Genomic DNA, 27,885 nt, shown 5'->3' on the forward strand with positions numbered 1-27,885 from the left:
ATCTCATAGTTATTTACAAAGATATGTACACATTTTTTAGCTCATGGACACTAATGCCTTGCTGACAGAAAACTAAGGAAATAAAAGTAAGTACTTTGACTTTGCTTTTTGTAGTGTTAATCTTAAAATAGATTTTCGTTACACGTTAACTGAATTGTCTTCTTTTTAGACATTTTATGTATTTGTTGCTGAGCATATTATTATTTATTTTGTTAGTTCAAGTGACTAAAATTACTTTTTTTTTGCAAAATAAATGTACTCCTTTGAATCATTAGTCTTCAGTTTAAAATAGACATTTGCTGACCTCTAGTGGTAAATTAAGTCTTTGTCATTCCTAGGTTTAAAAAGATTCAACATTATTGTACCAAGTATATCCAACAAAATTAAAGTATTCAAAAAGTAAGTTTGTATGTTTGTATAAAAACAAATTTTGTAGGGATGCCAAAAATGTTGTCCTTTTACGTCCTTATTTAGTTACATAAAAATCATTGGTATACAATGGTATACGATGCACTGCATTAATACCATTGTATTAACATGTATGTTTTGATTGTCAGAGAGTTTATTAAGTCCCTCCAATATTCATACTGATGGAGAAATCCAAAGTTAGATAGAAAATTGCTAAACTAAATATGATAAAATTACATTAAAATATCCTCTATTAATTCCAGGACGAATTTTATTATGTAACAATTAGCATACATTATCTTCAACAGAATACACTGTATTTTGGGAGATTTAAGATGTTATGTAGAAAATAAATATAAAAGTTACAAATTTAAAGCATTAATCAGTCAAAAAAAATCCTTTATTTTATTTATTTTTTAATCCTAATAGTGCTACAAAAATAAGTATTTGGCGTCCTCTAGTGTGGCGTGCGAACAGTGCCGTTTGGTTCATACGGGAGAACGAAAATACAACCGTTCTCGTCATAGTTGCTCAATTTCGACGTACGCGTTCACATAGTTTGGTGCGTCAGCTGGTACGTTGCGCGCGCGCGCTCGCGCTACAGTTCTGTTTCTATGAGAGATTTGTTTTCAAATGGAGGAGTCTTTGATATTCCGATGGGACCAGGAATACTCAAAGTACGGCGGCTGCAGCGATAAGCTGGGCCGAAGCGATTCGGTGTCATCTGCGAGGTTCGAATCAAGTTTACGCTGCTAGGGGTAAACAGAGACGCTACATTTTTTTGGTGTTTTATCGGCGCAGGGTAGTTTTCTAACCGGCTTCATTAGCTTGACGAGCTAGCATACATGCCAACAGCTGTGGGGCGCTAATGGAGATGCGTTGGAAGGTGTTGCAGAGGTGTTTTATTTAGGTTTGTTTGCACAGCTTAGTAACATGGACTCTAGTGGTAGTTGTAGTCTGGCAGCGTTAGCTTGTCTAAGATGAAGCTCCTGCTCAAATAGTTATGAGCAGTTTCAATCAAAACCTCCGCATAAGCTCGTCTTTCAGCGCAGACAGTAAGGGTCCAGCGGTCAGCGCTGACACCGGGAACAAGGACTGGGTTCTGGGAAGCGATGTGTTTTCCTGCTGTCACGAGATGAGCCTCGTGGACGACTCGATGCAGGCGGGGATGTCGTCGGTCCAACCGGGACTGGACGGTCACCTGCCGCTAATACGTGCCCAGAACCACGGCTCCCAGGATGGCATATTTTTCGAGCTGGGCTCCCCGGAAGACTACCTGGACAGCAGCCCGGTAGAGTACAGAGACAGCGATGGGAACGGCGTTGGCCCGTTATTCGAGAGGAGGAAGAGGTCTCGCTCCAACAGCTCCAGACACAGGTTTAACGAGGTGGTGACGGAGCTAGTCCCGGAGGAGGTTCGGTGGTTCTATAAAGAAGACAAGAAAACATGGAAGCCTTTTATCGGACACGACTCTCTTAAAATTGAGCTAATGTTTCGGAAATACTGCGAGCTGAACCCCGGTGCGATACGCTCCGGGGTCGGCGATGGAGAGGAGGAGACTGGCGGTAAATGTGTGGACAGCCCGGGGCAGAACGGCGCAGTGCCCGTGGACACTGGCACTAGCAGCGTGGACGAAGGCCGCGGCTCTCTTGACACATCCACTGTGTCCTTTGACGGGACCGACCCGGACTGCACTGAAATCGACGTAGAGCCTGTGTGTGTTCGGGGAGGCCTTTATGAGGTCGATATAAAAGAGAGAAAATGCTACCCTGTCTACTGGAAGCGTGAGTACATTTCCTCTCCTCCATCACTCACACAAAATCGATCAAGCTAATGTTTGGGTCCACTCTGAATTATATCGTATCATTCATCACCGATTTGTGTTGTGTACATTCATATCATATATAATTAATAGTCTGCAGTATAATGCCTGACAGGCAGCATACTGATTATTGGACCACAGTCAATGATCAGTTGCCATCAGGGGCGCCGTTTAGGGGACCTGGGGGGGAGTTAGGACAATTGTAATGGCCCCTGACCAATAGGAGGAGGGGGGCTGGGGGCACAAAAAACGAAAAAAATAAAATAAAAAAATATTATATATACTAAAGTATATACTAAGGTTAAATGCAAGCACTCCCAGATCAAAAAAGCTAACATCCATATTTACACCCGCCTGTATCTGCATAAGATGGTCTGTCCCTGCTTTTGCGCACTTGACAGTGACAGTGTTTAGTAGTCGGTGATAATAACTATGCTGCCAAGACTAAAGTCAGGTTTTTGAAAGGAGAAAAAGAAGACAGACAAAAGAGAAAGGCGTCAATTTGTAACCCAGTTTTTCCCCAAGAAAGGTCGGTAGACTACAGTGTGTGTTTTTCAGTCATTAGTTAGCTTAGCTACAGACTATCTAGTCTCCATTTCACCAGCATTTAATCAGGGAAGGGAAATATTTACCAAGATATTTATAAAGTTTAACTTGTCCCTGTACCTTTTACCGCACTTAACGACAGATGGTTCAGAGTCAGCAGCAGCCATAACTTCCCATACCAGCATAACTCCTCCTCCCTGTCCCAGTGAAGAAGGTGAGCAATACTGTTCAACGATATGATAGTTAGCATCAGTGCAGGGAATGTATGGGGATTTCTCTATCTCTCTTGCTCTTTTTACATTTACACAAACAAACTGAAATATTTATTACTGAGAGAATGTTAAGCCAGCGTTATAAAATGATCATAAAAAACAGCTTCCTGTCTGGGCTGGAGGCTAGGCCTCAAGAGAGGCTTTGCAGTATTGCTATGTTGTCAAGACTGGAATGGAATGGAAGCCTTTTATCGGACACAATGTTGTTAGTCATTTTAATCTTGCTTCAAATTCCTCCTTGCATATTGTCATATGTTTAATTTACTACCGGTAAATGTACTATTACCGGTATTGGACCAGTGGAAGCAAGTTCTTAAAGTTGGTTATCTAAAGCTTTTGATTGGTCAGATAGACTCAATAGATGGTGGAAGGAGCTGCTTGAGGGTTGGGAGTGTCACGTTCATATTTCGTCACGGTGCGCAAAATTCCTGGCGGCGCCCCTGGTTGCTATTCATTTTATTGCATTCACTCTGTTACAGTTTATGTTTGAAATTCATCTGTGACCATTGGTTGGTAGAAACAGTTGCTGGGCCATTTTTAAATTCCAAAAACCCACTTAGGTTTTCTGAACTGTAGAGTTACACCAATCAATTAGCCACAAATTGGAATCAGTCAATTGTCCCTTCATCAGCAGGTCAAAAATACAATTAGATATTTATTAGCCTATTCATTACCCTATAAGTACCCTATAAACGTGTCAGCCACTGATGTTCTTTTTTGTGTCATAAAAATTTGGTAAATCTTACACTTTTACGCATAAATTAGGATTATTGTTTAATTTCTTGATTCAAACCTACTACACCTTAAGGGGGAAAAAGTAATATGATTGTTGCCAATGTTGTCACACATAACATGGAACTTGAAGATTTTCGAAGTCTACATTTACAGTAATGTGTTGGATTCAAAACATTTTTCCAATTAATGTAATATAAGAAAGACAAGAGCTGTGGATACCAAAGATATCAAAACCTATAAAAAGTGAAAGAATATGACCTTCACAAGATCCAATTTTAATTAAATTCAGAAAAGTGCATACAAATACAATATGTTTATAGACTAAAAATGGGAATTCCTAGTTTTGATTAATTTTAATAAATGGGGGAAAAAATATGATTCTGTTTGGCATTTGACATGGGAACCAATCGATGGATAATGATCATTTCTGATCCCTGGTCTTTTTAGAATGAAATACAAATCATCTTTATTGTCCCACAGTAATATGTGTATCTCTAACAAGATTAAATCTAGTATTGATTGCTTACTGGAAAAAAATATTCTCTGAACTGGTACTGTGACACCAGGAGTACCTTGATCTGTGTCACAGTGTTTAGTTTGAAGAAAATTGTTTTTATTTAAACAGACAACAACGGGGACATTGTTCTCATACATGTTAGTTTTGTGGGCTATCTGCTGATGCAATGATGTTTAATAAACATCATTGCATCTATATCTTTAAAACAAGTTGCCCTAAGAAAAGATATAGGAGGCTGGTACTGGTTGTTTCCACACAAAGACTCCACCCATTTTTATCTTGTAAGTGAGGGAAAAGTGTAGTTGCCTTATTTCAGTCAGCTGACAGCCAGTAAGCAGCAACAGGAGAAGTAAGGGTGAATGAGCAAGCATTTATTGTATATTGGACTTTAATACACACGATGAACTAGTTGAGACATTAAAGTTTCTCTAAGCTCATCTTCTCTGAACTGTCACAAATGGACTCAACTGATGACCCAATGTTATCTCCTGAGCCTTTATCTCAGTGTGTGTTTGTGTTTGCTTTAGATTTAAGTAAGACATAAAAAAAGAGAAATACTGGTGTATTTCAGTATCATTGTTTTCATTTTGCATAAAAAGGTTCTGTCGTTTTTGGAGTGTCGCTAATACAGGCTCAGGTATTTCGCTCTAATTCTCCTCTTGGGAATCAAGTCAGAATGGTGTTCATAATTTGACTCTAGACTGTAATGAAACCTGGCCCCGCTCTGTTAAACACCGAGGCTTGGTCCTCCTGGATTTGACTGACTTATTTAATTAAATGGAAATTAGTTTGCCGTACGTCATCTAAGGTGCCAGGGGAAAATGAGTCAGTTCCTAGAAAAAGATTTATTGAAATATCATTAATTCACAACAGTCATGTCGAGGTAAGAGAAATGGATAGACAAATGGTTCCACTTCATACATAATTATATAGTATGTTGAATCCAACATAGTACACATTAATTTATTGCCTGTCAAATTAACACCCATTGCACACAGTCCAATTTAATTCAAATTATAATGCAGTATAATCAGTCATTTGAGCATTTAATGCTAATTGGTAAAAACTTTTATGATACAAATAGAAACTGTAAAAAAAAATAAAAAAATTCAAATGTATAACTATACAGATCATTTCTATTAAAGTCTATGTAACTAAATCAGAGGTGTGTTTACTTCAGAACAAGACCATATTCCTGTGATGAGAGGCCAGTGGTTCATTGATGGTAGCTGGCTGCCGCTGGAGGAAGAAGAGAGCGACCTCATTGAGCAGGAGCACCTGAGCCATTTCCGAGGCCAACATTTGCAGGACACCTTTGAGACGGATCTGGTGGTGAAGACCGTTGACAGCAAAGATGGTGAGTGCTGGGAAAGGGGATAACAGTCTACAAGTTTATCCTTCAAAGCATCAGACAGCACTTATTTGTTCATTCCTGTTGCTAATTTCTCTTTGTGAACCCAGTTAATAGCTTTGTAATGACAAAAAGTTGGGCTTTTACATTTTTGCAGTGTTTTGAACCAACGGTCAAGTTACTGATAATTAATGAAATATGTGTGAGAGTTAGAAATGAACTTGGCAGGTGCTCCGCAGGATCTCCATGTACATTTTGGTATGAAAACCTTTGATGAGCTGGCAAAAGCAAAATGTCACAAGCTGTAGCTGTGGATAGCAGTAAGAAAGAGGTTGTTTGATTCAGAGCTCTCCTTAAGGTGGCCAGATTGATGAATGTATGGTTGTGTGAACTGGATACTGAAATACTGCAAAAGAGTGAGATTGAGTATGTAGAAAAAGGAGAAAGTTGTTAGACAAAAGCTGTATTGTCTCCAGATATCCCAACAACACACCCTAACGTTATAAATAAAATATAACCCTGGTAAATCACTTCAAAAAATCTGAATGCCATTGCATAATAATTTATTCAGGGAATTTGGTTAAGAAAGTGAAACACTCAGAAAGTTACACTGAGTTATGATTTACAAGCAATTATTTCTAGTTATTTTGATCATTACATGCTACAGCTGACGAAAATAAATTTGAATATTATTTCCATAAGGCTCACAGCAGAACTTCCTGTTGGATGACTGCTCCCTTTTTTGGCATGTTTTCCTTTCACTTAAACTTCCCATTCATTTTTTAGGAACAGCACTCTGCGTAAAGCTAGATGCTTTAAAAGTCTTTTTTTTAAGTGGGTCAAAAAACGTTTTGCTGAAAACCTGTTAGGTCAGCAGTGTTTAGGCCACAAGGTGACATACCAGTGTTAAAATTCTGTTAGTATTTCTGTATTATTTATTTGCTATTTTCTGAGAAACATAATTTAAACTTTAGTCCATAAAGTTTAGAATATCACAGAAATATATTCCTATATATAATCAATCTTCATTTGAGATTTTTTTTAAAAATTGATTTGTTTAGACTTCAAAAAAACAAATTTTTTTCCTTGTAAACTTATGTCTTACTCTTACTCAGAGTAAACTGTTTGTATTTCACTAAAAATTAAAAGTTTTAAGTTGTGTTACAATTGCTGGTATTTTCAGACACTTTTTGAAAAGAAAAATTAATCAAAATCATTTAGAAAAAAATGTGTTGGGTTAATTTATGCATATATATATATATATGAGTCACTAAATAAATGCTGGACATATTCACGACACCAAGTTACAGAAGGATTACACCATAAGTGTAAACTGTGTGAAATTTAATATACAGACTTTTTATTTTGTTTTCTAACATGTGACAAAGTTTCACTCAAGAACACACACACAACACACAGTTTCAGTGTGTTGAATGGATGAGCTGAACTCCCGCAAAACAGAATAAGCCAAAGCAATACCTGCTCTTACTTTTCATGGTTCTACCTAATGGAAAACAGTATTGGTGACTGCAGACTACATCCCTCCCCACCTCCTCCTTTGTTTGTACCTCGTTTTCCACCTCTATATTTAGCTAAGCCTGAAAGCAAAGTGAACGATAGATCTTGTTAATTCACTATCCTTGAGCTAATGTTGCATTCTGCCTCTTGCGCAGAAGAATACTTTGCCCTGACACTAGTAATCTGTAGCACTCAGAGCCATATGGAGGCTGTTTTAAACTGCATTACATCTAATACAAGGATTTTATAAGCGCACTAATACCTTACAGATTTGCAGTACTGTATTTTGCAGTAGTTGGTTGAAACAGAAGACATGGCAGGCTTTGAACTGCATCCAGATCCAGAGAGTCTCAGTCCCGTTTTAAATGATGAACCTAAGATAAGTAATCCAAAATTTTAAATATCCCCAATAAGTGAGAATAGCACCTGGTCAGATTCTAGTTGCTGGTCTTTTTCAACATTATTTTTCACACTATTTGACTTGAATAAAGCTTAAATAGTGAATTTGTGATGTTTCGTGGTAAAGTTCCTTTGTTGTTTTCCACCCATTACCTTGGCTGTGCAGAGTACTAGGCAGGTTGTAGAGACAATAGGGTGTGGACTCATCTTTCAGGCTTGAAAGATGTCAGGGAAAATTACATCCAGCAGGCCAGCCATGTCCTCAGCTTTGTTTTCTGTATGTTTTTGATGAGGGCAAGACCCAGTAGTTTTTCCCATGTAACCTGCCTTCTTATTTCAGAAGTTTGTAAGCCTATGATTACGCATAATTATTGACAAAAAAAAGATACTTGAAAAAACTTAAAGGAAAGAAAATGCACGGGAGCACTTTGGATGACTTATTGGAAGTCATCCAAAAGATATCTAAATTGTTCTCCAACTGTCTACGTACCTCTTGGGCTTAATAAATATTAAAGCTACAAATCCACTTGCTACTTTGATAATTCTTCAGGAATCAAAAGACCCAAGGCCAGCTGCACATCATGATATGCCGCACAAATACACAACCTAGTAAGTTCATTTTGACCTTTTATAAGCCTTGATAGATATCCCAGGCATTACAGAGCACTTATTTTCAATAGCTCCATCAGTGCTGTACCGATCGCTTTTACAGCAATCACACTTACTGTGCGCCTCAGCACTTCTCCCCTCCTCCTCCTCATCCTCCGCCGTTCACCTCAGCTGAAACAACCACAGCCAATATTTGCAAGTCTGATTGCTTCGTTATCATGGATCGAATGAGCCAGTCAAATCTGAGATTGTGGACTTTGTTAACATTCAAAATATCTTTATGCTCTCTGTTTATGATATAATAAATGTAAATGTTCTGGTCTGTCTGATTTTCTTGTTTTTTCATTTTTTGGTATTTAAATAAAGATAAACATTTAGAATTCTTTTCCCTCTATAAGTGGATATAAACAGACAAAATACTGCAAAGCTAAACTCCTATATTAAAAAAAAAAAAAAAAAAAAAACTTGTTCGGAAGTCACAGAGTACAGCTGAACATTTTTAAGCAGTTTTCATTGGACTAGTAAGTTAACTTTAGTGTATTTTGATAAGTTGCCTTGTTTAGGATTGATGACTAATGAAGTCTTATGTGTCCTGAATCGGGCAATGAACACTACTCACTGTTTGTTGGTTGTTAGTTCTCTCCCACCTGCCCCCTTTCTATCTCCCGTTTCTGTTCAAATGGAGTGGATATCAGACGGGTGCTAAAACGGCAGGTCACAAGCGCAAACGCTGCCAAGGTACTGTGAAATCCTACGTTTTCTGTTGTGTTAGCTCCTTTAGCTTTTTACCCCTCATCCTTTTAGATGCTAGGCCTCTGTTGGACTAGTTTTTCCTTTCTTTTGTGGGTTAAACCTTTTGAAGCCTTCCATTTGGAGCTAGACCTAGGCTCAGTTAGACGTGGTTGTCATAAAACCGAATTTAGTCTGTTATCTTGGTTTACATTGCAGCTTTAACTGAGCCTAGTTGCTAGAACTCACTTTTTAGTGCTGTGGTCTAGAGTTTGGTTCTACTACTATTGCTGCTTTTTGGGGAATCCTGCGTGTTTCCTTGCTGGAATAGTTAGTACACAACATGGATCACTCAACTACAATTGCAAGACTCTTTAAGAACTGCATCAGAAATTAAAAATGACTACCAAAATGTCTCAACACAGTTTGTTTGTTTGTTTGTTTTTTAATTCCCAGCTTCTTTTTCTCAATTCCTACTGACACTGTTTCTATATTTTTGCTTGACCAGCAACACCAGCTCAATAAAGCCTTCTGAACAACGCTTTCTATTGAGAGTTGAGCACAACTCATAAGCTGGAACAAAGAGTCATTGTTGTAGTCTTTCTGTGATACAGCGCTAGCATGCGGTGTACGTTCATTCTGAAGTCTGCTAATGTCCTCTTTCTGGGTTCACAGAGGAGAGACGTCTCTGTGTTTGTTTCCTCGTCTCATAGGAGGATGAAATAGCCGTTGATCTGAAGCCCAGTGGGAAAGTCAGAAGCCCTAAAAGACACACGGTTTCTGAAGATGACGATCTCACTTTTAACATTGCAGTGCTATGAAGCCTTCTGGAAAGACATTAACTTCAATGTCACAATATATAGTGCAGGGCCAAATTTAATGATAGTTTTGGCAGGCTCTCTCTGCCTCTTGCTTTCACCTTTATCACTTCCCAACTTGGAGCTTACTTTATTTTATCTGGTTTTTATGTCACAAAATCTCTTTTCTCTTGTTGACTGCAAAGGTTATGGGGCCCCTTTCATCCTTTCTTACATTCCTGCTCTCCATTTTCTGTTTTATTTACAGGCACATCTCAGTAAATAAGAATATCATTGAAATGTTTTAAGTAGTTAATTTTTTTTTAAAGTAACAATTATAAATATTCATTACATGCACGCTAAGATATTTCAGACGTTTCTGTTCATTTTGATAATTAAATGACTCTTTTGATATTTAAATTTATTGAGATGCATCTCTGAAGTAACCTTCGACTCTCACCTTTGCTCGACCAAAACATAAGTGTCAACAAATTGACTATAAAGAGATCTTTTCGTCCTCCCAAGGCTGTTTACAAAGTAGAACGACCATTGCCACAGCAGATGCACAACAAAAGGCAATCACTAAACTCTTCTCTATGAAATACTAACAGCTACCCCTTACTGTTGCTGTCCCAAGAGTATTTGAGTGCTCCGCCATGTTGTGATAAATAGCGATTATGTTTATTTTGCCGTGGAGTGATTTCATTTGATTATCTACAAAGAGGAAGCTAAATGTGTGACAGAACAAAAATCCTGTTGCAGAAGTTGTAGTTTTGTAGGATTCAGTGTCAAAAAGTGATGGTCACTATATTTGTTTAACTTGTTCTCATCTTCATACAAGAGGAACTGACTGCTAATTTTTAGTTATAGAGTATAAAAATTCATGGTTCAGGACATTTATTGGGCAGACAACAAAGAATCATTAGCTGCATGGGACACGTGAAGGTTTTGCTTGTTTCATTAATTGATATGAAGGGGACAAATAGTGGAATTTCTTGATGGGGAACTTATTTGTCCTACAAATCTGTGCTTGACCAAAAGGAAACAACAGTTTTCCTCTGTGGGAAGGTTTTGTTCGGAATTTCCAGCAATAAAACTAATCCAGCACACCTCATTTTCCCAGGAACTTTACCCGCTTCTTAAGGATTTAAATTCCTTGTTTGTTTCAGAATAGCACAAAGAGTCCATGATTACGTTTTGGACAAATGCCAGCGTGTTCAACAATTTCACCCAAATGAACCTGACTGAACAGGAACATGCGGCGCAACTTTTACTCTCTTTAGTCCACTACTTTCATTTATTGGTCCTTTGCCTTTGTAGGTATCAACTGGTTTTTCTTAAGCCATAATTTTGCTCTTGTTTGCTTTAGTCACTGCATTTACCACTGAATAAAAACCAGAAAGAAAAACAATTGGAGGACAGACATTTATTTAAGTTTAGAAAATATCAATTTGCAATTGGAAGCTGCAAAGCAGGACGACAAGCAAGAGCTGAAGTATGCGATCATGCTGTGTGATTTTTCTTTTTTTCTTTCTTTTTTTTTTTTTTTTTTTAAGCAGATCAAAGCGACAAGACAGCTTTTGATTGAGCTGTTTGAAAAGAGTTTGTGGACTTTTGTGTCCTTGCTACTTAAAATAACAAACTTGGGTGTAAATCTTTGTTTTTTTACTTATATTTCTCAGAAGTATGTATGATTCCTAAACCCTAAAATGAAAACCTTTTTCTTTTTTATATTTAGCTTCGCTTGTTTTCTGTTTCTCTCATTTCTCTGTCAGAAAATGATCTAGACTACGTCTCAGTTCCTTCTGACTCTGCCTGACTTTTCTCTCACTGCTGCAGCCATCCACCATTTGAAGCTGAGCCGGACGCATGTAGATTGGCACAGCGTGGAAGAAGTCTACCTTTACAGCGACGCTACCACGTCAAAAATTGCTCGCACTGTTACCCAGAAACTGGGCTTCTCCAAAGGTCTGTATCACTTACGTCACTCTTTATCATATGAGATGGACATAGCAATGCAATGGTGTTTTATTTACAAACTGGTTAACGTAGAAGGTTGCTGGGGGGGGGAAAAAAGGAGCAAATTAAGTACAATTTTACATCTAACCTTCATCAGTGTATGTGAAGATGATCTGGTGCACAGTTCCATAACTCGGTGTTTCCCAACCCTGGTCCTCAAGGCACACTGTCCTACATATTTCAGAGGTTTCCCTGCTTTAATCTGCCTGATTCAGCTGATTGCAGTTCAACAAACGCCTGTTAATCAGTAATTGGTTGAAATCAGCTGGGCTGAAGGAAGGAAATACCTAAAACATGCAGGGCAGTGTGCCTTGAGGACCAGGTTTGGGAAACACTGCCATAACTCCATGATTCATTTTTCTCTCCACATTATTTTCTGGAGCTGTGACTGGTTACCTCAACGTTCCCTGGTTACCCAACGCTCTGCGAACTGATCTGTCTTTAGTGCGAGTTCACTGGCTCCTATCACGTTTCCGTTTAGCACACAACTTGATCAGATTATAGGTTTTAAGTAAAGACACACACTCTGACCTGCCAGTACTTTACACATGCTCCCACGTGGTCTGTGGCTACAGCAGGAGTCCATGTCTCGCCCACTGACCTCCTTGGAATCAATACAGCATGTTGGACTATTGATAGTCTTCCTTTTTTTGTTTCTGCCAGAGTTGTACACTCAATATCAAACTTAAGTTTCTTAATGGTTTGAGAAGTGACGATGAAAATCTGAATTTCCTGTTGCTGCAGCCTCAAGCAGCGGCACACGGCTCCATCGAGGTTATGTGGAGGAGGCCTCTCCAGAAGACCGGCCCCCTCAGACTACCCACGTTGTCTTTGTGGTGCACGGGATTGGCCAGAAGATGGACCAGGGCCGCATCATCAAAAACACTGGAATGTGAGTTGTCCGTTTTATTAAGGTTACTGTAATTTGAGATGTCCCCCAAAGCCTGCTTTTAGCTGCATTTTCATTTGTAAAATCTCAAGTCAAGCTTCAGTTTTAGATTTCTGTCCACCATACTTTTATGCAAGCACACTGTGAGGAGGAATGAAGCTTTTGTCTTGGCTCAAAGTGTTTTAAATTTTTCCTTTCTGTATCTATTTTAAGATGCCAGCTTTACTCACCTTCTTGCACTGGTCTAATTTTTTTTCTTTTTTTATCACATGCAGAAATGATGACATCATCTTCTGCCAAAGGGTTTTACACTGACTGCTGGCTTTATGTGATAATTGCCCGGCCTTTTGTGCAAACCTGTTAAACATGAGTTTTATGTTCTTCTTTTATTCAGAGATCAACCTGTTGGGCTGCTTTTTGCTCTTCTAGGAAATGTTTTGTTTTGTTTTTTTTGTTTGGTTTTTTTTACCTTTTGTTTATCTAGGAACATGCCATTAAGATAAAGAATCTGTTTTTCAAGAAAGAGAATAAATGTTTGTTATGATGGAATATAATGTTTCATGATCAGTGATCCATGTTTCATAAGGCTGTCTGGAAGATAAGGTAGAAATCCATCCTCTCTGGCTGTGATATCCTAAAGTTGAGTGCTCTTAAGAATTGTATTATATTATATTATATTATATTATATTATATTATATTATATTATATTATATTATATTATATTATATTATATTATATTATATTATATTAATCTGCTCACATAAGGGGATGTCCAGGCAAATAAAACATCCAAACAATCTAAAAATTGTTGGCATGTTCCAGAAATATCAATGTTTTCTATTTTTTCTATTTTTTTTTTATCAAAGGCCATTTGCAGTTTAAACAGTGATAGTGTTGCAGCTGCAGTCTGTGTTTTGTCCTCGTGCTTTCCCCACCCCTTTTTTTTTTTCCCCCCACATTCGTCTTCTGTTCTACACCTGGAAAGCTGACTTCATGCTTTGTTTTGGGAACATGCAAACTATGGTGGCCCAGAAAGTACAATGTACCCAAAATCTCCCAAAAATAACAAGTTATGTAGGACAAGTCAAAGAGTAATGCATTTTTTATGCCATTAGTCATGGATGGGTGTGAGATTGACACGGTGATTATGTAAAGTAAAGATGATGCAATATCCTGGCATTAACAAAATTATTTAAAACAAACATATTAACCTACTGCTACCTACTACTACTGTTGAAATTATTTAACACATTACAAGTATAAAAATTATGTTTATAATATGCAGCTATTCTTATTTGACCTCTGAACTAAAATAGAAATCTCATTTAGAATAAACCACTGATTTATTTAGTAGCATTTTTGTAAGTATTGCTCTAAAATCTGCTTATTGAGCAGAATCATATAACTTTATACCTTAATGTTGTCTTCATAGTTTATTTTCTGGTTAACTAGTTGGACTATCATCTGGTGCTGGTGTTTAAAACAGATTTACCCCAGTGATCCTGGTGGGTGGTGCCACTTCACAGCAATCAAGAAAAAATCTTAGTTTAGCAGTCTGGCTGGCAGTATGCAGAAACAAGCAGAGAAATGAAAGCTTCTATGTATTCATTTTGCTTACAAGAAAGACACATTTTCAAGCTTTTGGGCTTGTGTTTTCAAATCACATACCTCTATACCGGTACTCAACTACTGCCTTCATGTCGTATCTCATATTTAACCTAATCTTACATAAACATGACGCAACATTCCACGGTGTCTCAAAGTTTACACTTACACATTGATCCTGCTCACACCGTCTCAGTAACCGAAGTAGACCAAGTCAAGCTGCAGAGCATGTTGAGCTTGCCTCGTATCTTCCTGTGGATTACGTTACACACACCTTCCACTGCCAAAAGAAGAGATCTGCCAAAGCAGTGTTCTACTTTTGCTTTGACTCTTTATTACATTTTGTATCATTTCAGCACCATGCCTGATGGTTTCTTTGTCGTCAACTAAAGGGGAAACTGTAGAGTTTTTGACACTATTGTTTCTCAAAGTTTAAAAATGTTGCTACATCAACAAAGATTGTGGTATGCACACCACATTTAAATCGGTAATCTAGTTCCCTAAACTCGGATCATGCAAGTTCCCCCTGCAGACAGGCATGTGACATGTGGGTTCCTCACCATTTAAACTTCTTCACTCAGAAATGGGGAGAGATAAAATGGGGGTTCAGTGTCAGTCACCACTGACTTACCTTGGTGATATTTTCATGCACACAAACTGTTTTTCTTACGTCAGACTTCTGTCATTACAGCTGTTCAACGCTGTCGTTATTCACATTTTTTTTCCATTGTGTTCCAGGTTGAGGGAAGGCGTGAGGAAGATGGAGGAGAAGCACTTTTCTGAGCACAACGATGAACACGTAGAGTTTCTCCCTGTCGAATGGCGCTCTAAACTAGCGCTGGATGGAGGTATGTGAGGATTGCATTGTGGTTTCACTATCGATGACCTTGAGCGTGTTCTGGGTGATGCATACATGGCACGTTTCCATAGATACGGTTGACTCCATCACACCAGACAAAGTGCGAGGGCTGCGTGACCTTCTCAACAGCAGTGCCATGGACATCATGTACTACAACAGTCCTCTTTATCGCGACGAAGTGAGAATCATACAGTTACAGATTATAAAAGGCGTCTCTGGTAGCCTTTTTTTTTTTTTATCCTTAAGATAACTTCTTCCCTTCTGTTTTTTTCCCTAGATAACCAAGGGGCTCACAGAAGAGCTGAACAGACTGTACTCGCTCTTCTGCTCGCGGAACCCTGATTTTGAAGAACGGGGCGGAAAAGTGTCCATTGTGTCTCACTCCCTCGGCTGTGTCATCACCTATGACATTATGACAGGATGGGATCCTGTACGGTTCTGTCTGCAGGAGCACTGCGCAGTAGAGGAGGAGCAGGATTTCCGCTGGATGTCTTACGAAGAGAGGCAGCTTTTAGAGGAGCTGAGGCTCACAAAGAATAGGTGGGATATTAATTATACAGAGCAGTGACTCAAAGGGAGAGGATATGTTGCTGACTAAGGATGGGAAAAGGTCAGGGAATTGTATCTCTTTATTTCTGGTGTGGTGTGGTGCAAAATGTGTTTTATTTTTGCCAGGTTAAGAGTGTTGGAAAATCAACTGGTCAAACTGGAGGCCTCCAATCCTTCAGCTCCCCCAGCTCTTAAATTCAAGGTAAGATTTTTTTTTTGGACTACAATACATTGGTGCTACAATACATTTCAGGAAGCAAAACTGACACTCGAGTTAGATTTTATCTAACTGATCTAGGCTCCTTTGACATACAAGCCAAAATATGAACATATATCATAGTACTGATAGGATGATATCATTACACCCATGGAAAAATGAAAACCATAGATATAGATCCAACACATTTCTGATGATGACTGTGTGTAATGTCCGACAACATCGCTTAATTTGGTGAAATACCCCCACCCTCCCTTCCCCCCAAGCGTATGTCTTTTCAGAGCAAACAGGAATGACGTCTGCCCTGTGTAGAGGATGAAGTCTTATTTACCAATAGCCTTGGTAGCATCATTTGAAGTCAAAACATGTTTTTCTGTAGTTTATAACTCCTGAAACTCAAAGGACCGTCTTCCAGGTGCAGCATTTACGGCATGCCTGGTGTGGTTGTCGCATGTGTTCTTGCTAAATCAGCAATCATCCTGTAGAAACTGGTGGTTGAAACCTGGCTCAGGGTTTTGGCACATTGGTAGCCAGAAAGACAACAATGCTGTAAAACAAGAACAGCTTAATGTAAACTGAAACTGGCTGCAATTAAATAAGCAATGAAAAACATGTTAATGCATTAAGGAAAAAATTAACTCACCTCACATTGTTGTTTATAACAACTTCTGTTTATGTAAAATAAACAAATATATATATATATATATATATATATATATATATATATGTAGTATATTTAAAGAATGCCATATGAATAAATGGATCAATTGGGCTGGTTTCTCAGAAGACTAGCACTCGACTCATGAAGGAGACACGGAGTCTGAAGATTTGCAGTGTGCCAGTGTGTTATATTGATGGTGAAAGACAACAATACATATAAATCCAACAAGAAAAACAGACATTTAAAAGGCCATACAAAAACAAAACATGCGCAATACTAGGGAAGAAAACAAACAAACAAAACCAAAGTAAATTAATCCCCACAGTTGACCAAGCCCACACCCTTCAGTCCGTTGACCCCAAGCTGGGGTAATCAAATCCCAAGACAGGCTGACTCTGGGTAAGGTGCTTGCCTTGATGTGGTTTAGGTCCCAGGTGGGAAATCCGAAATCAAGATGAGACAGAAAAAGTTCTCAGGCTACAAGGAGCCTCCTACCATCCTGGCAGGAGAGCGGAAGTCTTCACACACGTAGTGCAATCTTTTTCTTATGGCTCTAGGCCTGGACATTTAGCTCGCCATCTTCTGGCCTGTACAAATAAACAGGACCAATAAACTTTGAAATCCAATTCAATCATTCTGATGTGTACACAAATCTATATTCAATAAATATCAAGTTCATTATCAATCCAATCAATATCCTATTTAGAGACATTAAAACTTCATTATTCAACCCAGTGTGGGTTCACTCAACCCCACACAACCAAGCATATTGCTAACCGCTACGTCAAACACTCACCAGATCCGCCGGTTGCTCTACATACAACTGACATCTCTCCTGGCTGGTCTGGTGGTAATCGGCTCCTATGGCGCCATTATAGTTAGACGATTTTTATATAGAATAAAATAAGGTGAAGAATATAAAGAATAACGCTCAACAAACCTGTAGCTCAGCTCTGCTCTGCTCAGCTCCCCCCAATGCATCCAGTGTTCAAACTTCCTGCTCAAATTAATATAGCCAGCCAATAGGCTGCAATACAACATGTGACCTTAGAAACTGGGCAGTGATTGGTTGCTTCATAGTCTCGTGAGAGCGACACTATTACCAGGATTATCACGTGATTTAATGACGAGTTTGAGAGACCGGTGAAAGCTAGAAATTTACACCCGGGCTACACCCTCCCCCCTTAAATCCATGCAACACCGATGCATGCTATACCACCTGGATATTAGAATATATGGGAGCAGATGCAGGTTCAATAAACATTTCATCATAAGCAGTTGCTATACTATGCAAAAGGGTTTTCACTACAGAAGCTAGTGGTTTGCCTAAAGCAGAATACTGCAGACGCTGGACTGGTTTTGGCTGTCGACTAGATCGACGAATTGGCTGTTCAGCTTCTAATTCTCCAGTAACCTCACGAGTGGCTATAGGTGATTCAGCGGAATGCGATGAGGATGTGGTTGAATTAAGTAACGTCTCTACCGGGCCATGAGACTCCAAATTTTCCTCAGGGGACTCAGCTCAGGTTCAAGTAGATCTTTAGGGTCCATCTGATCATCTCCTGAAGAAACGTTTTCCTGGTCCGATGGTGGGTCCATAGCATCCAACAGTAGAGACGACTCGCCATCAGGTGAAGGAATCCGCATCTCTGTTTCAGTTTCTGTAACCCTGCTCATGGGCTGGGTAGGGATTGTTCCCTCAACACTGACCTTCACAGGTGACAAAACTGAGAACCGAGGCACACTCCACTCATCTTCCTCATCCAGGCTCTCTTCCAGGTCCTCTGTTGGTTCCTGGAGACTGCGGGTATGAGGTCTACAAGTAGGTGTAGAAATTGGCTGATCAACTTCTTCAATCTGGGGAAGAAATCCACAAGGGAGAAGAAGGTCACGGTGCAGAGTTCGGGTCCCTCCAGTGGGATCCGCTTCTGGTCTTACAACATACACAGGAAGATCACCCATACTACCAACCACCACATAAACATTTGTCTCCCATTTATCCTCCAGTTTATGCTTGCCTCTGAACCTCACATTTCTCACTAATACCCGGTCACCTTCTTCAAGATGGGCTGGTTTCACTCTTTGATCAAAACGAATCTTGTTTCTTCTTGCCATCTTTTCTGCATTTTTGGAAACTAACTGGAAACTTTCCTTCAGCCGAGAACGCAGATTCTGCACATACTGAGAATGTGATTGAGCTGAGGGACTTTTGACAGGCAAGTTAAAGGCAATGTCAACAGGAAGTCTTGGGCAGCGACCGAACATCAACTCATATGGAGTAAAGCCTGTGACCTCATTTCGGGTGCAATTGTACGCATGCACAAGTGGTTTGACGTACTCTTTCCACCTAGTTTTCTGCTCTGGCTCCAATGTACCCAACATGCTGAGCAAAGTTCTATTGAACCGTTCAACAGGGTTCCCACGAGGATGGTATGGCGTGGTGTGCGACTTTTTAATGCCAGCAATGTTGCAGAGCTCTTTGATGAGGTGAGACTCAAAATCAGGCCCTTGGTCTGTGTGCAGGCGTTCTGGAAACCCATAATGCACAATAAAATTCTCCCACAGACATTTTGCGATAGTCTTTGCTTTTTGATTGGCTGTTGGAAAGGCCATAGCATACTTGGTGAAATGGTCTGTGAGGACAAGGATGTTTTTAGTGTTGCTTTTATCAGGTTCAACTGATAGAAAATCCATGCACAGGAGCTCAAGTGGCCGGCTGGTCTGGATGGTCACTAATGGTGCAGCTCGTTCTGGCAGGGCTTTCCGGCGAATGCAGCGATTGCAAGTTTTAATCTTGTTTTTAACATTTACAGACATGCGGGGCCAAAAAAATCGCGATCTTACAAGGTCAAGTGTTCTTTCAATCCCCATGTGGCCCATATCATCATGGAGACTTGAAAGGACAACAGGACGACATTCCTCTGGCAACACAAGCTGAAATGATAAAATCTCACCATCCTGTCTTCTTCTGTACAAGATGTCATCTCTTAATTCAAGACGATTCCATTCTCTCATCAGAAGAGGAAGGTCAGGAAGTTCAGCTCTAGCTGTTGGAGGGATCTTTTCTCCCGTTTCAAGCTGATGAATAACTTCTCTCAAAACAGGATCAGCTCTCTGTTTCTCCCTGATGTCATGAAGGGACAATGATGGAAGCACCGACAATCCTTGAAACTCATCAACATACAAATCAGGAAGGACTGTAGGAGTTATACTCATCGTTTCCACCAGAGTAATGTTTCTTTCCAAAGGACCATCAGGACTTTGGCTTCTCAGCAGACAGCTGTGGCAAATGGCTCCAACCACATCAGGGGTGAGTTCTGCAGTATCCTCTGGTTTATCCATATGTGCTGTGATGAACTGTTGCACCATAGCCCATTCTCTCTGTGGATCAGGTGTCTGGGGGTGTGGCCTCCTAGAGAGGGCATCAGCATCACTGTTTTGGCTGCCTGCACGATACTGCAATTTAAAATCATATGTAGACAGCGCAGCAAGCCATCGATGACTAGCAGCATCAAGTTTAGCAGAGGTCAAGACATACGTTAATGGATTGTTATCCGTAATGACAGTGAATCTGGAGCCATAAAGATAGTCATGGAATTTTTCAGTTACGCTCCATTTTAAAGCTAAAAATTCCAATTTATGGGCTGGATATCTGGCTTCACTGGCAGACAACCCACGACTGGCATATGCTATAACTCGTAGCTTTCCCTCTTGTTCTTGATAAAGAGCAGCTCCAAGCCCGATGGTGCTAGCATCTGTATGCAATATGTAAGGTTGACTTGGGTTGGCAAAACCGAGTACTGGGGCTGTCGTCAATCTGTCAATCAATATGTCAAAAGCAGATTGACACTGTGCAGTCCACCTTTCATTAAAAGGTTGCTTTACATCATAGCTTTTATCTAGAATGTTTGCTTTGCGGCCCTGTTTGCGGGTAGAGGGGTACCCTTTTGTCAGGTCATTCAAAGGTTTAGCAATAGCGGCGTAGCCATTAATGAACCTGCGGTAATAACCTGCGAAGCCAAGAAACGATCGTAGTTCTTTTAAAGTTTGCGGAACTGGCCAGGATTTTAAGGCACTAATCTTTTCCGGATCTGTTTCAACTCCATGTTCAGAAACTATATGACCCAAATAACGCACAGATGTTTGGAAAAACTTGCATTTCTGTGGTGATAATTTAAGACCATAATTTCTGAGTCGATGCAACACTTTTATCAACCTACTCTCATGCTCCTCTAGGGTGTCAGAGAAAATGATCAAATCATCCAAGAAGACCAAAACTTCTTTTAAGTGCAAATCACCCATGCACTTCTCCATAAGGCGTTGGAAAGTGCTAGGTGCATTCGTCACACCCTGGGGCATTCTATTGAATTCCCAGAACCCAAGTGGAGTCACAAATGCTGTTTTAGGCTTATCACTTTCCTCCATTTGTATCTGATAATATCCTGACTTCAAGTCAAGAACACTGAACCATCGTGAACCAGTGAGAGCCGAAAATGACTCTTCCAGATTTGGTAATGCATAAGCATCCTTTACCGTTTGGAGGTTCAACTTTCTATAATCTATACAAAGCCGAACATCCCCATTCTTCTTTCGAACGACTACGATCGGTGAAGAGAATGGAGATTCTGATTCTCTTATTACTCCCGTCTCCAGAAGATCTCGCAAATGATTGCGAACAGCCTCAATATCATTTGGATGGATAGGGCGAGCACGATGTTTAAATGGAGTCTCATCATGAAGATGGATGTGATGCTTCACCCGATCAGTACATCCAAAGTCGAGGTCATGATGGGAAAACACTTCTGGAATTTCTCTGAGTTTAGCAATCACTCGTTCTTTCCAATCAGGAGGAATTGGAGAATTTCCAAATTCAAATTGGAGATCAACTTTGTCAGTGTTCTTGAGCTGCGCACTACAGCAGGAAACCTCAGACAGAAGCTGTGGTGATACTGTGATTTCTGCAATAGAAGCAGATGGTGACAATGTTATGCTGTGGTTCGACTCATTTGTGATAACCACTGGAATCTTGGGAGGTGCATGTTTAGGCAATGACACCAAACAACTTTTCACACATAAACCTCCTGGCAAGGGGGTAGAAGGCTGTTCAACTAATGCCCAACTGCTAACTGGCAGCAAGCTGGTACAGGCATAGCCTTCTAGAACGATGGTATGGCCTGCTGGAAAAATAACAGATGACTCACTGCCTAGTCCTACATCACATACACTGGACTCTTGGGTTTGCTGGTGACGTAACTGAAGCAGCTGAAGAACTACTTTGTAGCCATACTTAGCTGGGCTAAAGCTAGCATTTTCATCTTTAAAATGCTCGTCATATAAGGAATCAAGGGTGTTCATTCCAATCAGAACTTGAGTCTGAGTTCCACTTTTAACATCTGGAACCACAAGCGCCAAAGTACAAACGTCCAAATCTGTACCAACAAACTCTTTAGGAAAAATGACTGACATTTCTATGTAACCCAAGTATGGGACAGCTTGGCCTGCGGCTCCTTCTATTTGCAACAACTCATTTAATGGTTTCACTGGTTGATGAGAAAAATACTGATTATAGAAAGAAACTGGTATTGTGGTCACTTGCGATCCAGTATCTAACAGGCATTGAACTAAGTGACCAGCTATTGTTACTTGACCAGTACATTTTGAGCCAATCAGCCCTTGTGGCAACTTTGTAGCCTCTGAGGTTACTTGAAACAGATTGGTGCATCTTATAGGTGTCTGCTTGGTGGGACTTTTCTGGTCCTCTGCAGTTCCCGTTTGTCCCTCAACAAGAACTGGGTTCAGTTTAACGGCAGAGCATTGTGAGGGTTCATTTTCTGCCATTTTTTCTGTTTTTCCACAAATTGCTTCTTCTTGGCAACAACAAGTGAAGGATTAGGAGGATTGTCACATTTTGGTCTTATATGTCCATCTTCTCCACAATTATAGCAGTAACCTGGCTTGGGTGGTAAAACTGCAGTTTTTGAGAAGATTGAGATGAACTTTTGCTAATCTGCGAAGGCTGCTTGAACTTGGAAACATGCACAGATTTCGGCAAAACGGACTGTTTCTGACCAGCCTGTGCTGTTGTAAGAGCAACCAACTGTTTCTGTACATCAGCTAACTGCTTAGCAAGTTGTTGGGTGATGCTAGTCAGGTTATCATAAGCACTCTTTTCTTCAGCTGATGTACAAACATGTGACTGCACGCTAACTCTGGGTTTACTGGAACCTAAATGCTGTTTCATGCGCTGGGCTTTAGCAGCTTCTCTGTCTTCTTCTGTTCGCAGCAACAGTAACAGCTCTGCAAAAGATGGTGGGTTTGCCTTACGCTGCTTAAGTTGGAGCTCAGAGATTAAAGAGTTATTCCAGCAACCACGACAGAATTGATTCAGTAAATGTTTTTCAAAATCAACAGCCAATACTCCACCCCTCCTTACAGCATGGTTCAAAGTCACTTGTAAGCGTTGAAGATAAACTGATGGCTTTTCACCTGCATCTTGAAACAACTCCATAAACTTTGCATACAGTTCGTCTCCATCTTGGACTGTTCCATAGGCAGAATCAAGAATTTTAAGATAACTTACAGGAGGTGCATCTGGTTGAAGGTGTTTAACCATGTCAGCAGCTGGTGGAAATAGACTGTCAAAAATCTTTCTGGAACGCTGCAGGTCTGATACAGCCGGGTCTCTTAACAAAAGGTCTACAACAGATCGCCAAGTTTCATAATCTGTTTCGTGTGAAGGTCTTGGGGTTCGACCAGAAAATGATCTCAATTTTAATGAGGACATATGTATTGCATTGTCTTCGCTTTCATGATGTGTTCAACCACATACCTTTGCACTCCAGGCGGGTTGAGGGCTGAGAAGGACATGGCTGGCAAAGCTCCAGAGGCTTGTGATGTGTTCCCCGTTACGGGTTCAGGATTGTCTTGTGGCAGCTCCCTGTCTGCAGTGACTTCTTCCAATTTGAGAAAATCAGTATCCTTCGTTGTCATCTGCGGTGTTGTACTGGGAGTAGCCATGACTGACTCCTCTTTATCCGGCAAAGACTTCAAAGAAGCTGGACCAAGTTCAGTAATTGACCGGCCCAGTAGAGACATTACACTCTGAAGAACATCTGTGTAATCCTGACCTGTGAGCTTAGCCAAATTTTTCATTTCATTCAAGTAAGCTTGAGTTTTTTCTTTGGTTTCTAACTCAGAACAAACCACTGAAAGTTCTTCAATTTCATAACTAATGTTTCCAGTTTGACACTTATACGAGTATGGCAAGATTTTACGCAACCTCTCTAATGCATTTCCTGACACAAACTCAAAAATATACAATCATGAAAATCTGAGTCAGAATCAGTTACAAATTTGAACTTTTCCATTGGTCCATAACCAGTCAAAAAGTCAGCTACTTCATTATCAGCTTCTGTGTTTGTTGCATATCTAATCAACACTGCATTAGGTATTTTAACCTCATATTTCATCAAAATGTCCATACTGGCAAAAAAACTGCAATTCTTCAGCTCTCTACTGCCTCCTCCTGGCTAGCTCGCCAGAAATAAATGTAGTATATTTAAAGAATGCCATATGAATAAATGGATCAATTGGGCTGGTTTCTCAGAAGACTAGCACTCGACTCATGAAGGAGACACGGAGTCTGAAGATTTGCAGTGTGCCAGTGTGTTATATTGATGGTGAAAGACAACAATACATATAAATCCAACAAGAAAAACAGACATTTAAAAGGCCATACAAAAACAAAACATGCGCAATACTAGGGAAGAAAACAAACAAACAAAACCAAAGTAAATTAATCCCCACAGTTGACCAAGCCCACACCCTTCAGTCCGTTGACCCCAAGCTGGGGTAATCAAATCCCAAGACAGGCTGACTCTGGGTAAGGTGCTTGCCTTGATGTGGTTTAGGTCCCAGGTGGGAAATCCGAAATCAAGATGAGACAGAAAAAGTTCTCAGGCTACAAGGAGCCTCCTACCATCCTGGCAGGAGAGCGGAAGTCTTCACACACGTAGTGCAATCTTTTCTTATGGCTCTAGGCCTGGACATTTAGCTCGCCATCTTCTGGCCTGTACAAATAAACAGGACCAATAAACTTTGAAATCCAATTCAATCATTCTGATGTGTACACAAATCTATATTCAATAAATATCAAGTTCATTATCAATCCAATCAATATCCTATTTAGAGACATTAAAACTTCATTATTCAACCCAGTGTGGGTTCACTCAACCCCACACAACCAAGCATATTGCTAACCGCTACGTCAAACACTCACCAGATCCGCCGGTTGCTCTACATACAACTGACATCTCTCCTGGCTGGTCTGGTGGTAATCGGCTCCTATGGCGCCATTATAGTTAGACGATTTTTATATAGAATAAAATAAGGTGAAGAATATAAAGAATAACGCTCAACAAACCTGTAGCTCAGCTCTGCTCTGCTCAGCTCCCCCAATGCATCCAGTGTTCAAACTTCCTGCTCAAATTAATATAGCCAGCCAATAGGCTGCAATACAACATGTGACCTTAGAAACTGGGCAGTGATTGGTTGCTTCATAGTCTCGTGAGAGCGACACTATTACCAGGATTATCACGTGATTTAATGACGAGTTTGAGAGACCGGTGAAAGCTAGAAATTTACACCCGGGCTACACATATATATATAAATGTGTTCACCTTTTGTCTCACAGGTAGAAAACTTTTTCTGCATGGGGTCTCCTCTGGCAGTTTTCTTGGCCCTGCGAGGGATTCGCCCAGGCACCGGCGGCCATCAGGACCACATCCTGCCCACCTCCATCTGCAGCCGGCTCTTCAATGTCTTCCATCCAACAGACCCTGTGGTCAGATATGCCTGATATATGCCTCTATATATATATATATATATATATATATATGAGAAGTGAAAATGATAAATGTTCATGCTCAGCATCTTTTCTTTTAAGGAGTTAACTGTTTTCTATTGTGTTTAGGCTTACAGACTGGAGCCTCTCATTCTTAAGCATTATAGTAATGTTGCACCTGTCCAGATACATTGGTAAAAGCTTAAGTTTTACACTTTTATTATTCTTTACTAGCACAAAGTGGTAACAAATGTATAAATTGTTTTCATCATCAGGTGTAGTGCCACTAACCCTTCATCCTATGAAGAGGTCCGGCCTACCTTCCTCAATCCAGTTAAAGATCCAGCTTCGGACACGGAGAGCATTCCCAGTCCGAGTACGTCTCCTGTCTTGGCCCGTAAACACTATGGAGAGTCCATCACCAGCCTGGGCAAGGCCAGCATACTAGGTAAATTTAGCATGGTTTTGTTGCTTGATTGATGTGTTCTTTACTTTGTTCCACTTAATATCATCAAATGGAACGGGTTAGTACAAATTTCACACACTGCTTCTAATTACACATACTTTATAATTTTCTAAAAATGTACAGTAATTGTCCTTTGAAAATATCAGACTGTATAAGTCAGCGGTTTCAATTTTCCTTCCCCCAACTTTGAGTCAGTGGTGCCATCATGTGGCCATAAAGGGCAACTACAGTTGCTCTGCTTTTTTATATATATATATATATATATATATATATATAAAATACTGTAAATGGTAAAGAAGTAGTCATATTCATAAACGTTATTTTATTTGACTGCTGAGTGACCAACAGGAAGAAAGATGTCATTTTGACGTATATGGAAAACGATGTGTTGTTTTCAAAAAACTTTCCTTCATGTCAACCTGCAGGTGCAGCAAGCATAGGAAAGGGTTTAGGAGGCATCCTCTTCTCACGGTTTTCCCGATCAAACAGCCAACCTTCAGTGTCCTTAGGAGTTGAGGGAGGAGTGAATGCTGAGGAAGAAGAGGAGAAGCGCACCGAAAGCCAGTCGTCTTATGGTCTTTCCACAATAACTCGACCAACATCTCCCACTGGTGACGCTTTATGTATGTTCTTTCTGGTACAAAGCATTAGCCAAAGTGTGTTTGTGTGTATCAGTGACGTGCGGAGAGGTTCATGGCTGGTGAGGGACTGACTTAATCAAAATCAGATTAACAGACAGAGACCCCCTGCATGTTATTGTATACATACAGAAATTTTGCGCATGCGGACAACGCTGGAGGGCAAAAAAACTGTTCTTTTACATGCCATTCATTGCATTGATATATAGAATTTGAAGACCCAGGGTGAAATAATTACAGGCTGCTGGAGAAACGGTGAAGTCTGTAACACCAGCTCATTAATGCCTATTGAGCTCACAAGTCAGCATCATTATTTTAAGACCAATCATCTTTGGTAGTACCGTATTTTCCGCGCTATAAGGCGCACCTAAAAACCTTCAATTTCCTCAAAAGCCGACACTGCTCCTTATAATCCGGTGCGCCTTATATATGGACCAATATTGAGCCACAACATGTCTAGCAACTACAGTAAGCAGCCGTCAACTTCATTTTCCCCCGTAGAAGAAGAAGTACGCGGTGCATGCTGGGATAGTTGTCAGAACGCTGGTTTGTTAATAAAGTTTGATAATACATTTAAAGCCAGGGGGGGCGGAGGGGCGGGGTAAGAGAGACAGAGACTGTGGCGACAGCGTGTCGGTTGGTCTGTGTTACCCAGAAAGCAGTTGAGCACAATATCACAACACCAACACCGTGAGTGAAACGATGACGGGGGCAGCCTACTATATAAAGTACTTGGGGACCGCTTCTTTACAAATGTAGATGTGTAATAATAGAGTACGGAACAAATTGGCAACCCAAACTGAAGTGTCTATTCTATGCGCCTTATATTGCGGTGCGCCTTATATATGAATAAAGTTTTAAAATAGGCCATTCATTGAAGGTGCGCCTTACAGTGTGGAAAATATGGTAATTGTTATTTTTCCTATGTTTACTTTTATATACAAAGAGTATTGTATTTTGTTTTGAAATCATTCATCAAAATATATTTTAGGAAGCTGAACAGAAAAGAAACAGTGTAATTTATAAGTTCACATAAAAGCTAATGACCTTTTAAGGAGGGCCAGCAGGGCATCTGTTGGCATGTTATGACTGTAATCCTGTGTTTCTCTCTTGCAGCGGAGCTGGAGAGACGCATCGACTTCGAGCTGAGGGAGGGTCTGGTAGAGAGCCGCTATTGGTCAGCTGTGACCTCACATACTGGCTACTGGTGCTCACATGACATTGCGCTCTTCTTGCTAACCTTCATATATAATAAGTCGACACCCTCTGCCTCAGCAGAAGAGACTCCGGAGCCAGACTGAGGCGTTTGTTCCAACACATACGCCCGAGGAGGTGTCCTGTAACTGCTGAAGCTTTTGTCGTTTCCTGACCAAACTCAGAACAGTGACTGTTTGACTGTCCCCTTGCAACCTTTCAAATACATGAACTATCAACCTG

The 27,885-nt window shown here is 40.2% G+C and overlaps 1 protein-coding gene and 1 long non-coding RNA gene across 8 annotated transcripts; one reads left to right on the forward strand and one right to left on the reverse strand.

Moving 5' to 3' along the window:
* Positions 1-982: 982 nt before the first annotated feature.
* ddhd1a (DDHD domain containing 1a) lies at positions 983-27,885 on the forward strand. 7 transcript variants are annotated; one of them, XM_017302576.2, is made up of 15 exons: positions 983-2,192; positions 2,919-2,990; positions 5,481-5,657; positions 8,814-8,915; positions 11,543-11,671; positions 12,467-12,614; positions 14,955-15,064; positions 15,147-15,253; positions 15,353-15,615; positions 15,751-15,826; positions 25,195-25,344; positions 25,474-25,538; positions 25,620-25,792; positions 26,236-26,421; positions 27,565-27,885. In XM_017302576.2, the coding sequence occupies exons 1-15, from the start codon at positions 1,412-1,414 to the stop codon at positions 27,747-27,749; spliced, it is 2,724 nt and encodes a 907-aa protein (XP_017158065.1). In that variant the 5' UTR covers positions 983-1,411; the 3' UTR covers positions 27,750-27,885. The 7 variants fall into 7 exon arrangements, with proteins under 7 accessions (XP_017158065.1, XP_081459341.1, XP_017158064.1 ...); XM_017302575.2 differs by having other exon boundaries at positions 985-2,192; positions 26,236-26,433; XM_081603215.1 differs by lacking the exon at positions 2,919-2,990 and having other exon boundaries at positions 984-2,192.
* LOC145550029 (uncharacterized) lies at positions 16,669-18,011 on the reverse strand. The gene is made up of 2 exons (XR_014085869.1): positions 17,299-18,011; positions 16,669-17,089 (listed from the first exon to the last, which is right to left on the reverse strand). It is a non-coding gene; the product is annotated as an uncharacterized LOC145550029 (long non-coding RNA).

Source organism: Poecilia reticulata, chromosome 22 (assembly GCF_904066995.2).
Source record: "Poecilia reticulata chromosome 22, P_reticulata-male-v2, whole genome shotgun sequence".
Lineage (NCBI taxonomy): Eukaryota > Metazoa > Chordata > Actinopteri > Cyprinodontiformes > Poeciliidae > Poecilia > Poecilia reticulata.

Bases quoted from the DNA above. Each gene is read 5' to 3' on its own strand.
- ddhd1a (XM_017302575.2), top strand. From the start codon at position 1,412: ATGAGCAGTTTCAATCAAAACCTCCGCATAAGCTCGTCTTTCAGCGCA. The intron at 8,916-11,542 runs GTACTGTGAAAT...TCACTGCTGCAG, and splicing joins CAAGCGCAAACGCTGCCAAG to CCATCCACCATTTGAAGCTG. The intron at 15,065-15,146 runs GTATGTGAGGAT...ACGTTTCCATAG, and splicing joins TAAACTAGCGCTGGATGGAG to ATACGGTTGACTCCATCACA.